This window comes from Leucoraja erinacea, chromosome 9, assembly GCF_028641065.1.
Source record: "Leucoraja erinacea ecotype New England chromosome 9, Leri_hhj_1, whole genome shotgun sequence".
NCBI lineage: Eukaryota > Metazoa > Chordata > Chondrichthyes > Rajiformes > Rajidae > Leucoraja > Leucoraja erinaceus.
Genome location: NC_073385.1, coordinates 56,629,478 through 56,644,997, shown reverse-complemented (window position 1 = coordinate 56,644,997; position 15,520 = coordinate 56,629,478). Strand labels below are relative to the sequence as shown.

The following is a 15,520-nucleotide window of genomic DNA, read 5'->3' as shown; positions in this document are numbered from 1 at the left end:
CACTCACTCACTCACTCACTCACCCACCCACTCACCCACTCACACCCACTCACTCACCCACCCACCCACTCACTCACTCACTCACTCACCCACCCACTCACTCACTCACTCACTCACTCACTCACTCACTCACTCACCCACTCACTCACTCACCCACTCACCCACTCACTCACTCACTCACTCACTCACCCACTCACTCACCCACTCACTCACCCACCCACTCACTCCCTCACTCACTCACTCACTCCCTCACTCACTCACTCACTCACTCACTCACTCACTCACTCACCCACCCACCCACTCACTCACCCACTCACTCACTCACTCACTCACTCACTCACCCACCCACCCACTCACACACCCACCCACCCACCCACTCACCCACCCACTCACCCACCCACTCACCCACCCACCCACTCACCCACCCACTCACTCACCCACTCACCCACCCACTCACTCACCCACTCACTCACCCACTCACTCACCCACTCACTCCCACCCACCACCCCCTCACCCACCACCCACCCACCCACCCACTCACCCACCCACTCACCACTCACCACCCACCACTCACCTCACTCACCACACCACCCACTCACCCACCCACTCACTCTCTCACTCACTCACCCACTCACCCACTCACTCACCCACTCACTCACTCACCCACTCACTCACCCACTCACCCACTCACCCACCCACCCACTCACCCACCACACCCACCCACCCACCCACTCACTCACCCACCCCCTCACCCACTCACTCACTCACCCACTCACTCACTCACCCACTCACCCCCTCATTCACTCACACACCCACTCACTCACCCACCCACTCACCCACCCACTCACTCACTCACTCGCCCACTCACTCACTCACCCCCTCACCCACCCACCCACTCACTCACTCACCCACCCACTCACTCACTCAGACAGACAGAGGAAGGGTCAAGGGCTGAAACTTATTTCCTTTCAAACCAGCATCTGCGGTCCCTTGTGTCTAATTGCTGGTGGAGCATTTGGGAATTCCCGTTTGTAAGCCCGTGTCTATTCTTCAAACTATTTAAATTTAATTTTAGGTTATTTTGGTTCAAAGCGAGGTCGCGAAAAATCCGCTCAATCAACGCATGAAATGGATGAGGCGGTGCAGCGCTGGAGGACCAGCGGCGACACTGGGAGGACCGGCGCCGGGTGACAGCCTGGGCGCCCATCTTGCCAACCGACGCCGAGTCTTCGTTCGGCAGCAGCCGGGGCGACCGGTGAATGAGGGGGTGGGGGCGAGTAGGGAGTGAGGTGGGGGTGAGGGAAGGGAAGAGGGGGGTGGGCTAGGCGGGGCAGGGGCTAAAGTGAGGAGGGTAGAGGGGCAGGGGCTGGGCGAGTAAGTGAGGAGGAGAGGGAGAGAGGATGGGTGGGCTAGTGTAGTAGGGAGAGGGAGGGAGGGAGGATGGGTGAGGGGCAGGGTGGGCTAGTGTAGAGGGTGGGCTAGTGTAGGGGGCTAATGTAGAGGGGCAGGGTGGGCTAGTGTAGAGGGGCAGGGTGGGCTAGTGTAGAGGGCAGGGTGGGCTAGTGTAGAGGGAGGGAGGATGGGTGAGGGGCAGGGTGGGCTAGTGTAGAGGGGTGGGGAGGGAGGGAGGGAGGGAGGTGGGCAGGAGGAAGGAATTGAGGGAGGGCCGGGTTAGATGGGGGAAGGAGGGAATGGTACAGAAAAGTAGAAGGGAAGGGCCAGAGAGATGGGGTGGAGCTTAGAGCAAAAAGGAAGGCTAAGGGAGTGATAGAGAAATTGATAGGGGATAAAGGGAGGACAAAGGGAAAAGGTGGGATTGAGGGTGAAAGGGGACATGAGGGAAGAGAGTACTTGAGTGAGAAACACCAAGGAACATATGACAGTTAAAAAACAGAAGCAGGAGTTGATCTATTGACCTCTGGGGTCTAGCCCATCATTCATTACGATCAAGGCTCATCCTGTTTTTGCCTTAAACACTAACTTCCTGGTCCTTCCCCTACTTGTCACTCCATGTTTAAATGTCTATCTTGAATTATTCAATACATTCAGCTCTCTTCAGCTCTGGTGCAGAGAGTTCTAAAGGTTAATTTCCATGTGAGATGAAATTTATCCCCATCTCCTTAATTTATTGTGAAGCTGCTCCCCTAGTTGAGATATCCCTAAGTTGAGGAAATTTCCACTCGGCATCATGACAACCTGCTCAGGATGTTGCATGGTTGAGTAAGATCAGCCCTCACTCTTTTATGCTCTATGAGTATAGCTGAATCCTCTGGCACCTTTGGTATTCAACCATAGAACTGTACAGCGGGGGAACTTCCCAGCAAAGATCCTAGATCTTTGCTTCCCAGTTGCTGAGTGAGTCAGTGCTGACCATCAAACACTCATCACTAATACCATTTTATTCTCTTTGTGTTTCCATCAACCACAACCTCCCCCTGGCCCCTCCAGCTAATTAAGGCAATTTACAGTGGCATTAACACACCACATTCTTAGGGATGTGGGAGGAAACCGGAGGATACCTATATGGTCAAAGGGAGAACGTGCAAATTCCAGACAGACAGCACTGGAGAACAGGACTAACCCGGATCTCTAGCACTTTGAGGCAGCATCTCCACTCGTTGTGTCACGGTGCTGCCCCAGTCAGTGATTGCTAATTTGAAAATCATCTCCCCTCTCTGCTTTCTGTTGGTCGGCCACTTTCTTTGTGTTTATGTTGTACACTTAACCCTATGTACCCTTAAGTAGGCAGTAATGTTTTGAAACTGTTAATCCATAAAATATTCTGCTCAACCTGTATCCACTCCCACGGTTCATCTCCCACGGTTTTTCCCTTCATAATTTCACACATCCGTCTGGAATTCTAGGGAAGAGGCAGGAGGGAGAAGGATTGGGGGGGGGGGGGGGGTGAAAAGGAGGGAGAAATAATAGGGAGCATGAGGGAGATGGTGAAGAAGGAGAACATGCAGTGAGTGAAGAGCTAAAGGGGAAAAGGAACTGAGACAAGAAGGGATAGAAGAAGAAGAAGATAAGTGAATGAAGTGGGATAGGGAGAAGGAAATGGGGCAGAGAGCGAGAGGTGTGTAAGGACCAGGAAGGGGTATGAAGTGAAGAAGGAGCATTTTTTAGTAGGAAAGGTAGAAAGAATTGGCAGCCTAAGTTGAGTAGAAGTGGGTTGGAGAAAGTATTGGGGGAAGGGAGAAAGCGACACAATAAAGGAGATGGAATGGATGAGATGGACGGGGTGGAGAAAAAATGATAGAAGAATGGGGAAGGAAAGACGAGGAAGAAAAGAGGGAGAAGTAGATTAAGGGAAGGAGAAGGAACAGGATTGGGTATGAGTAGGGAGAGTGAGATGAGATGTGTCCCATCCTGTTCCTCACCAATATAATGTTGTTCACCAGTGGCTAACATGATGTTGTCTTCTGTCTTGCTTCCTTTACATTCCTCCGCTCACTGGAATGTTTATTCAGCTTGTGTTCGAGCTCCGTGCTGTGTGAGGTTATTGTGTTGCTGTTTGTGGATTGGAACCTGGATGACAGATGACAACAATTTCTCCTCTCGATCAAATCTCACCTAGAACTGCCTCTGCTGTCATCGTGAGAAACAAACTGCTGGAGGAACTCAGTAGGTCAGGCAGCATCTGTGGAGGGGAATGAACAGACAATGTTTTGGGTTGGAACCCTTCTTCACAACCCTGTTATAGTGTGGCTCTCTGATCTCCTTCTCCCTTGGCTCTTTCTGTTTCTCTGTACATTTTACCTTGTTGTAACCTTGTGCGCGTGCATGTGAGTGCGTCATGGCCTGAACTACACCAAAACTGTACACGACAGGGCTACAATTTCTGGACCACTGCTGTGTTTTTTTTAATCAACTTTCGTTCAAATTGATGATATATTTTACAAGTTATTCACATTTTTTACTTTACAAAATCCCACTTTGAGATTTGAGAAATCCCACATTTGTCCATCTGCACTAACAGTTACAGCTATGATGTCACAATGGGATTGTAGTCCTGCCCACTACAGTGTTGCAATCCCAGGACACTGAGTCCTGCCAGGCCTAGCAAGTGCAATTGCATTTTAAAAGTTTAAAATGAGCGAGGGTGATAAGGGGAAATGAGCCGGCCCTGCTATGGGTGAGTGGTGCGATATTGCATTGGGGGAACGGGTTGCATTGGGGGAATGGGTGAGTGGTGGAATATTGCATTGGGGGACCGGTTGCGTTGGTGACCAGACCTCCCGTGGGGGCTATGGGTGAGTGGTTGAATATTGTGTTGGAACGGGTTGCGTTGGGGGACCAGGCCTCCCGTGTGACAGGGACCCAATGGGTCCCACTTGGTCTAGTCTCATTTAAAATCCATGTATCACGTTTACTATCCGGGAGGCATAAAAATATGTCACCACCCTCCTCCCGTTGCCTCTGTCTGGGCTCAGCATCAACAGATGTAAGCATGTTGGACATTTGAATTCAATAAGATTATGGCAGCTCATTCGTATGTAGGCATGGACATAATTTGGACGTTTTTAATCTGGGGACAGCTTTTGAAAGGCTATTGCTGATATAAAATTCAAATATTTGAACCTCTGGCCTTATTGCATTCTCTCTCCATAGATGCCGCCTTGACTTCTGGGCTCTCCTAGAATTCTTTATTTCAGGTTTCAAGCAACCACTTTATCTCATGTTTGGACATTTTTTTCTCTCCCTCTGTTATTTTTCTCTCCCTCAGGTGAATATTTCCCATAATTTCACCTCCCTCTCTCAGTCATCATCTCTCTCACCTTCTTCTCTCATCTCATCGACATTCCCTTTGTTTCAACCCCCTCCCTCTTCTCTGCCATCTGAATTGTGCCCGTTTTCTAAATGTTCGTAGTTCTAATTAAGTAATTGAAGTGAAACATTAATTTTCTTAACTTTCATTTTCTCTCTCTAACTGCTGCTTGACAGCTGAGTATTTATAGCAGATTGTTTTTACTTCAGAGTTCTAGAATTTGCATATTTTTGTCACGTCTCCTTATGCGGCTCAATCTCTTAACCTTCAGATTATTTTACCACATTAAACATATTTTACTTGAACAATTCACGCCCCATGGTATGAATATTGACATCTTTAACTTCAAGTAACCCTTGCTTTCCCTCACTCTCCATCCCTCCCCCTTCCCTTTTCTCCAACCAGTCTGACTGTCCCGCTGACTGTCACCTTCTCCTAGCTAACAATGGTCTATTCTACATTTTCCTTGATCTAAATCTCTTTTGATGTCTTGTTTACACACCGTACACTTATGTCTGTGTCTCCCTCTCCCCTGACTAAGTCTGAAGAAGGGTCTCAACCTGAAACGTCACCCATTCCTTCTATCCAGAGATGTGGCCTGTCCCGCTGAGTTACATTTTGTGTCTATCTTCGTTATAAAATATGTGTTTTATAAGGATTATTTTGTAGTGGCAGGATTTTGATGTTTTTGTCTGTTAATTTAGGTGTGAACTGAATTGTCAGCAGGACCGCTGAAGAATGTCTCGGCCACAAGCCCTAACACTGACTGCGGCCACGCTACTGGGTACAGCTGTAGGCTGCCTTTACTTGTGGAGAATCTTCAGAAGCCCCAAAGGGAAGCGGGCTCTAACTATTCAGAATGGAGAGGCTGTGAAGGGACAAGAAAGGACCTCACCAAGTGGTGGACAGGAGGCCTGCCATCTAACCAGCACAAATGATTCCTTAAATCCCAGCCCACTGGTGAGGAAGATACTGGCAGGATGTGTCTTCATAGTGGAGTCAGAAGTGGATTGGGAACAAGCATGGCCACTGTTGAGGACTGAATTGGACCATTATCCTGTGATTGGGATTGACTGTGAGTGGGTGAGTGTGTCTGGAAATATCTGATTTAGTTTCTGCTTCTCTATGCTTCACCTTGCCGCTCACATACCACCCCACCCCACCCCACCCTGAACTTTGTGCTCTTGGTTCCTGCTTTTACCACCCACCCAATATTAATAACATTCCCTCAATTTTTACACCTACCATCATTCCTCGGCATCCTATGGCTTTTACTCAGTAGATACTAAAAGCCCTGTCCCACGGTACGAGTTCATTCTAAGAGCTCACCCAAGTTAAAAAAAAATCAAACTCGTGGTAAGCACGGAGAATGAACGTAGCGGGTACGTCGGAGCTCGGGGACGTCTCAGTGGCTCGTAACGCTAACGGCAGATACTCGGGAAGACTCGCTAACGGCAGGTAAGCACGGGAAGACTCGTGAAGATTTATCAACATGTTGGAAAAAGTCAATGAGAACCGCGAGTACCGACGAGTGGCCATTACTGTAAATCTCCAAGTTCGAATCAGGGCAAACTCGGGAGAGCTCTTGGAATGAACTCGCACCGTGGGACAGGGGTTTAACAACGCTACCCTATGCTGTCACTCAACACCTGGGGAACATGAGAAACAGGAGCAGGTGTGGGCCTTGCAACCTCTTGAGACTGATTCACAATTCAGTGTGATGATCTTGGTTGATCTGATCTTTAGCCTCAACTCCCCTGCCCAATCCCCATAGCATTTGTTTCTCCTATCATCCAAAAAATAATGTGTAGCAGCCTTGAATACGCTTCACTCCGCAGCAACCCTATTAACATTAATACAGACAGTCACCGACAATCTTTAGTTTCATTCATTTTTTATAATCTGAGATAAAGTGACAATAACTGCGCCCCTAATTAGCTGAGAAGCTGGAGGTGAACCATCTTCTTGAACGGTTGCAGTCCTTCTGTTCCCATAAATTCATTTGAGAAGGATTTGCAGGGCATATACCCTGTGACGTATTTCCAAGTCAGGATGGAAATATTTGGCAAGTTTAGTTTAGTTTAGAGATACAGCGCAGAAACAGGCCCTTCGGCCCACCGAGTCCGTACCGATCAGCGATCCCCGCACATTAACACAATCCTTCACGCACTCGGGATAATTTACATTTATACCAGGCCAATTAACCTACAAACCTGTACGTCTTTGGAGTATGGGAGGAAACCGAAGGTCTCGAAGAAAACTCACGCAGATCACAGGGAGAACGTACAAACTCCATACAGAAAAGCACTCGTACTTTGGATCAAACTCGGGTCTCTGGAGCTGTGAGGCTGCTGCACCACCGTGCCGCCCAAAAGGAAAGGAACCTGCAGATGCTGCTGTTCCCATATGTTCCCATATGCCTACTGTCCTTGTCCTTTTTGGTGATAGAGATTGAAGCTGTGGAAGATACTGTCAGAGCAGTTCAAGCAAAGTAACTCTATTGCATTTTGCAGGTGGCAGTTCCTACAATATCTGCAAGTGGTGGGGAGTATGCATTTGTGTAGGTGATTGATGGGCCATCAACCAAATGGACAGCTTCATCCTGGGTGATGTTGAACTTCGTGAGAGCAATCAGCGCTGCAATTGTGCAAGCAAGTGGAGAGTATTTCATACACTCCTGATTTGTGCCTTGTATATGGTGGAAATACCCATGTGGTATCAGGATGTGAATCATTTGCCATATGCTACCCAGCCTGATCCGGTCATGTAGTTACTGTATTTATGTGGCTGATCCAGTTAAGTGTCTGGTCAATGGTGACCCCCCAGGATTTTAATGGAAAAGGATTCACTAACGCTCTTGCCATTGATTGTCAAGGGTGGGCGGTTCTGGGCTCTGGTCATTGGACTGGGTCTTAAACCTACAATCTTCGAACTCGGAATCAAAGGCTCTATCCAGTGTCATACATCTGTCACCAGGCCTTGGCCAATTCGTCTGAATATCCACGTATATTTGGAAACTCAACTGAAATGCGCTGAGAAGCAAGTTAATTTAAATTCTTCCCCAGCTGAATTTTGCAGCGGCTCACCTGCAGTCCCGTTTGTTTTTGCTTTTTTGTGTTGTTTTTTTTTCGTTTAGGTTAGTCTAGTTTTTGGTTTTTAGTTTGTGTTTTGGGGGGGGGGTTGAAACAGGGCTTGCTGTCTCTCCCTGCGGGGGGAATGCGACTTTTTTGTCGTATTCCCCTTCTCTGCCTCTGTCTGCGCTGAGGCCTAATGGCGGAGCTGGCGACCTCGAGGCTCAGAAGGCAGAGCCCGTCAAGACTCGCCCTGAGCTCGCTGCCGTGAGGACGGTCCGGCTCGGGGCTGGAACAGTGCTTCCGTGAGGGGCTGTGACGACCCCGTGATGGCGGCTAGCACGAGGGAGGAACGGTGCTCCCGTCGGAGTGGCCGAGCTCAGGGAGGTACGGCGCTCCCAGCCCGAGGGAGGAGTGGCGCCCATGTCGGGGCAGCCCAGCCCGAGGGAGGAGCGGCGCCCATGTCGGGGCGGCCCAGCCAGAGGGAGGAGCGGCGCCCATGTCGGGGCGGCCCAGCCCGAGGGAGGAGCGGCGCCCATGTCGGGGCGGCCCAGCCCGAGGGAGGAGCGACGCCCATGTCGGGGCGGCCTGGCGCGAGGCTGAGACGGTAACTCTCAGCCTCGCGCCAGGCTCGGGGCTGGAACGGTGGTCTGGTGGCTGGGACGGCGTTCTGGCGGCGATGACCTGAGTCCGGGGTTCAGCCGCGAGCTAGCGGCTGCGTCAGCAGGACTGGTGGGCGGCAGCTTCGACCACCCCGGGCCGCGGTGATTGAGCCGCGGGACTGTTTTAACATCGCCCGGTGGGGTATCGCCTCAGCGCAGAGGGAGAAGAGGAGGGAAGAGACTGCAGACCTAAGACTTTTGCCTCCATCACAGTGAGGAGGTGCTAGGTGGACTCACTGTGGTGGATGTTAATATGTGTTTATTGTTGTTTTTTTATTGTATTGTATGTATGTATGACTGCAGGCACGAAATTTCGTTCAGACTTCGGTCTGAATGACAATAAAGGAAACCTGTAAACCTGTTTACCAAGCCATCTTGGCTGGAGATCAAGTAATCCTTTAGTCCTGGTGTTAACTTCAGATGCTTGTAAAGCTTATAGTGGTCATGGATGTAGATATTAGTGATTTGTTACATTCTTCTCCGATATCCTGTGTTGGAATATTAGAAATGGGAGGAGGAGTCGGCTGCCCCGTTCATGCTGATCTTCACTGATCAGAATTACCTTCCCCCCCCACCCCCACCCCCACTGACTTTCGGCGGTCTTTGCTACAAATTCAGTCTCATCAACACCAATACGAAACTGAACTTGATTGTGGGTATCCTTAGCCTGAAGTAGACTTCAGACCCCATATCTTCTCCGTCACCAAGACTGACTTCATCTGCATTCATAACTGTCTGCTGCAGAGACTTACCATGGATTTAACAATTACAGCTTTCACTGCTGTGAACATGACCTCATCCAAAGCTATGCGTCCTGTAACAACTCGTACCAAGTCCATCCATCCAATAACCCTGTGAATGCAGACCTGTACTGACTTCCATTCCATCAATGCCTCGGCCTTAATATTTTTGCTTGGGTATTCAAATCTATTCATCCCTCTTCTTAAATTCTGTAAATCTCAGTCCTCTAGCACTCAGATTTGTGGACTCATTTAATTTCAGTTTTTTGTACATCCTTGATTTCCTTCTCAGCAATGGGTGTCACTTCACTTGTCCAGTCCCTAAACTCTAGCTTTTCATTTGTGAATTTTGCTAAAAATGTCTTTCTTTTGTCACTTAAAATCCACATCTTGATTTGCCCATCGATGTTCCAGTGTAATTTTGTTGTTTGATAACACTGCTGTGAAGTGCCTTGGGGACGTTTATGAATGCAAGTTATGACAGATCAGGAAGATGAGCCGTTCAAAGATGAATGTTGAACAAGTTAATCTGGAAATGTTGAAGACTGGGCTGATTTTTTTTTGGAAACCAAATAAAACTTCAGATGGTGGAAACTGAAACAAAAACAGAAATGCTGGAAGAAATGCTTGAGGGGAGGCACAGTGACACAGCTGGTAGAGCTGCTGCCTCACAGTGCCAGAGACCCAGTTTTGATCATGGCCACATCCCAAAGACGTGCGGATTTGTTGGTTAATTGGTCTTTGTAAATTGTTGCAAGTATGTAGGGAGTGAATACAAAAGTCAGATCACATAAAACTAATACGATCGAGTGATTATGGTCATAAAGAGTCATAGTCATACAGCATGGAAATAGGCCCAGCTCAAATCGTCCATGCCGACCATGACATCACATCTCAGCTAGGCCCATTTGTCTGCATTTGATCCATATCCATCTAAACCATTCCTATTCATCCACTTGTCCAAGTATCTTTTAAGTGTTATTATACCTGCCTCAGCTTGCTCCTCTGGCAGTTTATTCCATATACCCACCACCCTCAGAATGAAAAGAGTTGATTATTATTCCTGCTAAATATTTTTTCCTCTCATCTTAATCCTGTAGTCTCTGGTTCTAGATTCCCCTCCCCTGGGTAAAAGACTGTTGGTTCACATTATCAATTCCCTTCATGATTTTAAACACTATAAGATCACCCTTTAACCTTCTGCGCTCATAGGGATGAGGTTCTAGCTTACCCAATCTCTCCCTATAGTGCAAGTCCTTGAGTCCTGACAAAATCCTGGTAAATCTTCACTGCACTCTTTCCAGCTTAATTACATCCTTCCTATAGCAGGGTGACCAAAACGGAAACCAATACTTCAAATGCGGCCTCGTCAATGGTGTGTACGACTGTAAGAGAACGTCCCAATTTCTATACTCAATACCCTGATTGATGAAGGCCAATGTACCAAAATTCTTTAAGACCCTGTGATGCCACTTTCAAGGAACTATGCACCTGCGTTCGTAGATCCCTCTGCTCTACCATTCACTGTGGAGGTCTTACCCTGGTTTGAATTCCCAAAATGCAACGCCTATCTCCATTGAACTCCATTAGCCATTCTTCAGTCCACTTGCCCAGCTGATCAAGATCATACTGTAATTTTTGATAACCCTCTTCACTGTCAACGATACCACCTACAATAGTGTCATCTGCAAACTTACTAATCGCGCCTTGCAGATTCTCATCAACATTGTTATTATAAACCCCAAACAGCAATGGATCCAGCAACAATTTCTGAGGCACGCCACTAGTCACAGATCTCCAGTCTGAAAAGCAGCTATCCACCATTACCCTCTGCTTCCTTCCATAAAGACAATTCTGTAAGCAGGCAGCTAGCTCTCTCAGGATGCTGTATGATAGCTAATTGTATGCCTACCATGCAGAACCTTATCAAAGGCCTTGCAGAAGTTCATATAGACAATGTCTACAGCCTTGCCCTTGCCCACCTTTTTGGTTACTTCTTTGAAAAACAAATTCAAATTTGTGAGGCACGATTTCCCACAAACAAAACCATATTTACTATCCTTAATCGGCCTCTGTCTATCCAAATCCATATATATCTTATCCCTCAAGAGTCCCCTCCAGTAATATACCTACCATGGTGGTAGGCTCACTGCGTTATAGTTCCCAGGACTTTGCTCATCTCCTGCAGCTCGCCACATGGATGACCGCTTTGTTTCTGAAGGATCCTATTCACACCCTAGTTACCATCCTTCCCTAATGTACTTATAAAATACCAGTTGGATTATCTTTAATCGGCGTGAGCAATGTCAGCTGAATGGTCTGTTCCCATGCAGTATCTTTCATTCAATCAAACGCAGCCAGTCGAACGGTAAGAGTGGAAAGAGAAACTAGCTTACATTATTCAACGTCCCTTAGTGGAAAAGAGACCAAACAGCAGATGCTATAATCTGAAACAAAACTAGAAATGCTGGAAGAACTCAGCTTGTAACACTGATCCAAAATGAGTTAGATAGAGCTTTAGGGGCTAGTGGAATCAAGGAATATGGGGAGAAGGCAGGCACATAGAAACATAGAAAATAGGTGCAGGAGTAGGCCATTCGGCCCGTCGAGCCTGCACCGCCATTCGATATGATCATGGCTGATCATCCAACTCGGTATCCCATCCCTGCCTTCTCTCCATACCCCCTGATCCCTTCAGCCACAAGGGCCACATCTAAGTCCCTCTTAAATATAGCCAATGAACTGGCCTCAACTACCTTCTGTGGCAGAGAATTCCACAGATTCACCACTCTCTGTGTAAAAACTGATTTTCTCATCTCGATCCTAAAATACTTCCCTCTTATCCTTAAACTGTGACCCCTAGTTCTGGACTTCCCCAACATTGGGAATAATCTTCCTGCATCTAGCCTGTCCAACCCCTTAAGAATTTTGTAAGTTTCTATAAGATCCCCCCTCAATCTTCTGAATTCTAGCGTGTACAAGCCGAGTCTATCCAGTCTTTCTTCATATGAAAGTCCTGCCATCCCAGGAATCAGTCTGGTGAACCTTTTCTGTACTCCCTCTATGGCAAGAATGTCTTTTCTCAGATTAGGAGACCAAAACTACGCAATACTCCAGGTGTGGTCGCACCAAGACCATGTATAACTGCAGTAGAACCTCCCTGCTCTTATACTCAAATCCTTTTGTAGGCACGGGTTACTGATTGTGGATCAGCCATGATCACAATGAATGGCGGTGCAGGCTCGAAGGGCAAAATGGCCTCCTCCTGCACCTATTTTCTATGTTTCTAAAACGTTACTTGGTTTCTCTTTCCAAAGATATTGCTTACCTGATTTTCCTCTTGACTGCTCTGAACTTTTAGTTTAATCCAGGAATTGTTCACAGTTTTGTTTTCTTTTCCTCTATCTACAAAATGTTTTCCAGGTTTCTGTGAAGGGTAAGGCAAACCCTGTGTCTCTCCTTCAGATTGCCTCCTACACTGGGTCCTGCTTTCTCATCCGCATACCACAGATGACCAAGAGTAGTTGTTTGTTGCCAAAGACTTTACTGCGCATACTTGGGGACGACAATATACTGAAGGTTGGCGTTGAGGCCTTTGAAGATGGCTGCAGGTTGCTTCGTGATTACTGTGTCACAGTTAAGGGCTGCTTGGATGTGCGATTTTTGGTCACCCACCAGAGGTTTGCAATGGTTAAATTATAGGTCGTTCAGATCACATTTGTATTTCCTTAAATTTAGAAGATTAATGATTTATTTCAATTAGATAGAAATAATTTTTCCTGAGCAAGTGCAGGACCAGAGAGACAATGTAAAATCTAGACCATTCAGAATTATTGCAAGGACATACTGTATTCTGCAGAAGAGAGGTGATTGAGTTTGGAACACCGAATCAAGGTAGATGTATGGAGTTAGAATACAGATTGAGCAAGATATAATTGAATGGTTGAAGAGGCTCTCGAGTCTCTTTCCTGTTTCTATTGTGCTCTTGTAGAATTGTTTACTTGCTCTCCACTTAAGGTTTATTTACCTCTAGCACAGATTTTATTTTCTTTCACTGTTAAAGCAATCTTGAAACAAATAGCAGTAAACTAACAGTTTCACGGAGAGAAATAATTAAAAATGATAGACCATGAAGTGATCACATTCTGTTGCTTCAATTCTGAATTAAGGACCATCTCTGTCACTTTCATTAAATGTATCTGCTTTTATTTTGTTGCGAATGTGTTGCCCTGGGATTTTCAAGGCCTTACAAGTCAGCTATTGTTTTTCTTGAATTTTCTAAGCTGTTAAATTGTTTGCATTTGTTTCCAAATATGTCAGATTGAAAAGTCCAATTTACATTTTTCTGCTCAATTCTTCGTAAATCCTCCATTTTAATGTTGTTTTTTTTTTTAATTAGTCCATGGTTATCAGATTTATATCTGGTATTGAGAATTTAAATTGGAAGAAGTTCAACTAACATGTCAGATCCTGGCCACTAAATCCCTTCTGTTTGTTGTTGCTCAGTAATGAGACTTAGCACTACAAAGCACAGAGTCAACAGCTGAGCATCAAGCCATGAGACTTCGATGTTCTGAAATTACTTATTCAAGTTTCTCAAGCTACTGTATTCATCTTCTGTATAAACAAATGGTATTGCTAACATAAGACACATAGTGCTGCAATAACTCAGCAGGTAAGGCAGCATCTCTGGAGAACATGGATCGGTGATGTTTCGGGTGGGGACTCTTCTTCAGACTCCGAGGCTGAAGAAGGGTCCCAATCCAAATCGTTACTTATGCACGTTCTCCAGAGATGCTGCATGTCTCGCTGAGTTACTCCAGAACTTTGTGTCTTCTTTTGTAAACGAGCATCTGCAGTTCCTTGTATCCATGGTATTGCTAAAATGTCTTGAGTACTCGACAGTCTTTGACTTGTGTCCTTCTATACCTGCAGCTTTACCATTCCCTGATTTCACCTCCTTCTCATCTTTCAATACTCGAATGACCTATACTTGTTGTTTATCCAATGTGGGGCTGCTGTTTCTGAAGATGAAATGGGAGAGTTTTTCCTTGCACCTCTTTGAAGATAGCGCTAGATCTTTTATGTCCACCTCAAAGGCCAAATGGGGCATCAATTTGATGGCTCGTTCAAAAGACAGACCTGACAATGCAGTACTGCTTTAGAGTGTCAGTTTTGATTTTCTTTTTATTCTGTTGTAGGATGTGTGTGCCATTGGCAAGGTTGGCATTTAAAACCACTTTACATTTTTCCTTGAAAACAGTGGCAGAGTGGTGCAGCTGCTGCCTCACACACCCGGGTCCCGGGGCCCGGGTTCAGTCTTGACTTTGGATGCAGTCTGTGTGGAGTTTGCCTATTCTCCCTGTGAGTGCATAGCTTTCTTCCTGGTCTCCGTGTTTCATCCCACGTACCAAAGTTGGTAGGTTAACTGGCCACTGTAAATTGACTGAGTGTGTATTTGAATGGTGTCCTAAGGGGTGTTGATGGGAATGTGGGGAGAATAAAAATTGGGATTGAAGTAAATAAGTTGTTGATGGCCAGCATGGACTTGGTGGGCGAAGAGCCTGTTCCATTCTGTATCTCCTCTGACTATGATGGACAGTGCTTTCATATAGTGACAATCCCACATCCCTGTTGCCTTTGGATATCAGAGTGCTCATAGTCATGGGCCTGGAAGAAACTATTGAAGATGCTTTGATGAGTCTGTATACTGTGCATTTTGTGGGCAGCTCCCACTGCGATACTCAATGATGGAGTGACCTTTAGCGTGATGGATGGAGTTTGACCTGTAGGTTCCTTAGTCCTTGTTGAATGTTGTATGAGTGGCACTCATCAAGGAATGAGGAGAGTGTCCCAATGCATTTGTGACTGCTGTCCTGTAGAGGGGAAAAGACTTTGTGTAATGACTTGGTGTAGAATTTCCGCCCTCTAACCTGTTGTGCCATCATTTGTTTGGCTCTTTAAATTTCAGGCCGATGGTGAAGCTCAACATGCTGTTGATGGAGGGCAAGCATGGTAATACTGGCGAATGTCAAGGGTTGGCCTTGAGACCCTCCTTCACAGACAATGGCCAGTGGCACTCAGGTGATGCAAGTAATATTTTCAACAACCAGGCACACTTGAAATTTGTCCTGGTTGGGGGCACACGAGCATGATGAACACTGTCTTGGCATTGTATGGAGTGAATTGGCTGAAGGTTGGCTTCTGTGATAGCCACTGCAGATGGTTAAAATGGAGGCACTTTCTGATTGGGGTAGTTGGAGTTGTTCCAGTCTTGTC

General features: G+C 46.6%; 1 protein-coding gene across 3 annotated transcripts in view; it reads left to right on the top strand.

The window, feature by feature from the left end:
• The first annotated feature begins 931 nt into the window (after positions 1-931).
• exd2 (exonuclease 3'-5' domain containing 2) overlaps positions 932-15,520 on the top strand; it is a 44,093-nt gene continuing 29,504 nt past the window's right edge. The window contains exons 1-4 of one of the 3 annotated variants that reach the window (XM_055640859.1): positions 932-1,255; positions 3,471-3,596; positions 5,473-5,851; positions 12,665-12,921. In XM_055640859.1, coding sequence (XP_055496834.1) covers positions 5,507-5,851; positions 12,665-12,921 — 602 coding nt within the window. In that variant the 5' untranslated portion in view covers positions 932-1,255; positions 3,471-3,596; positions 5,473-5,506. Of the gene's footprint in view, positions 1,256-3,470; positions 3,629-5,472; positions 5,852-12,664; positions 12,922-15,520 lie in introns of all 3 variants that reach the window. The other 2 variants (XM_055640856.1, XM_055640858.1) reach the window with 2 other exon arrangements.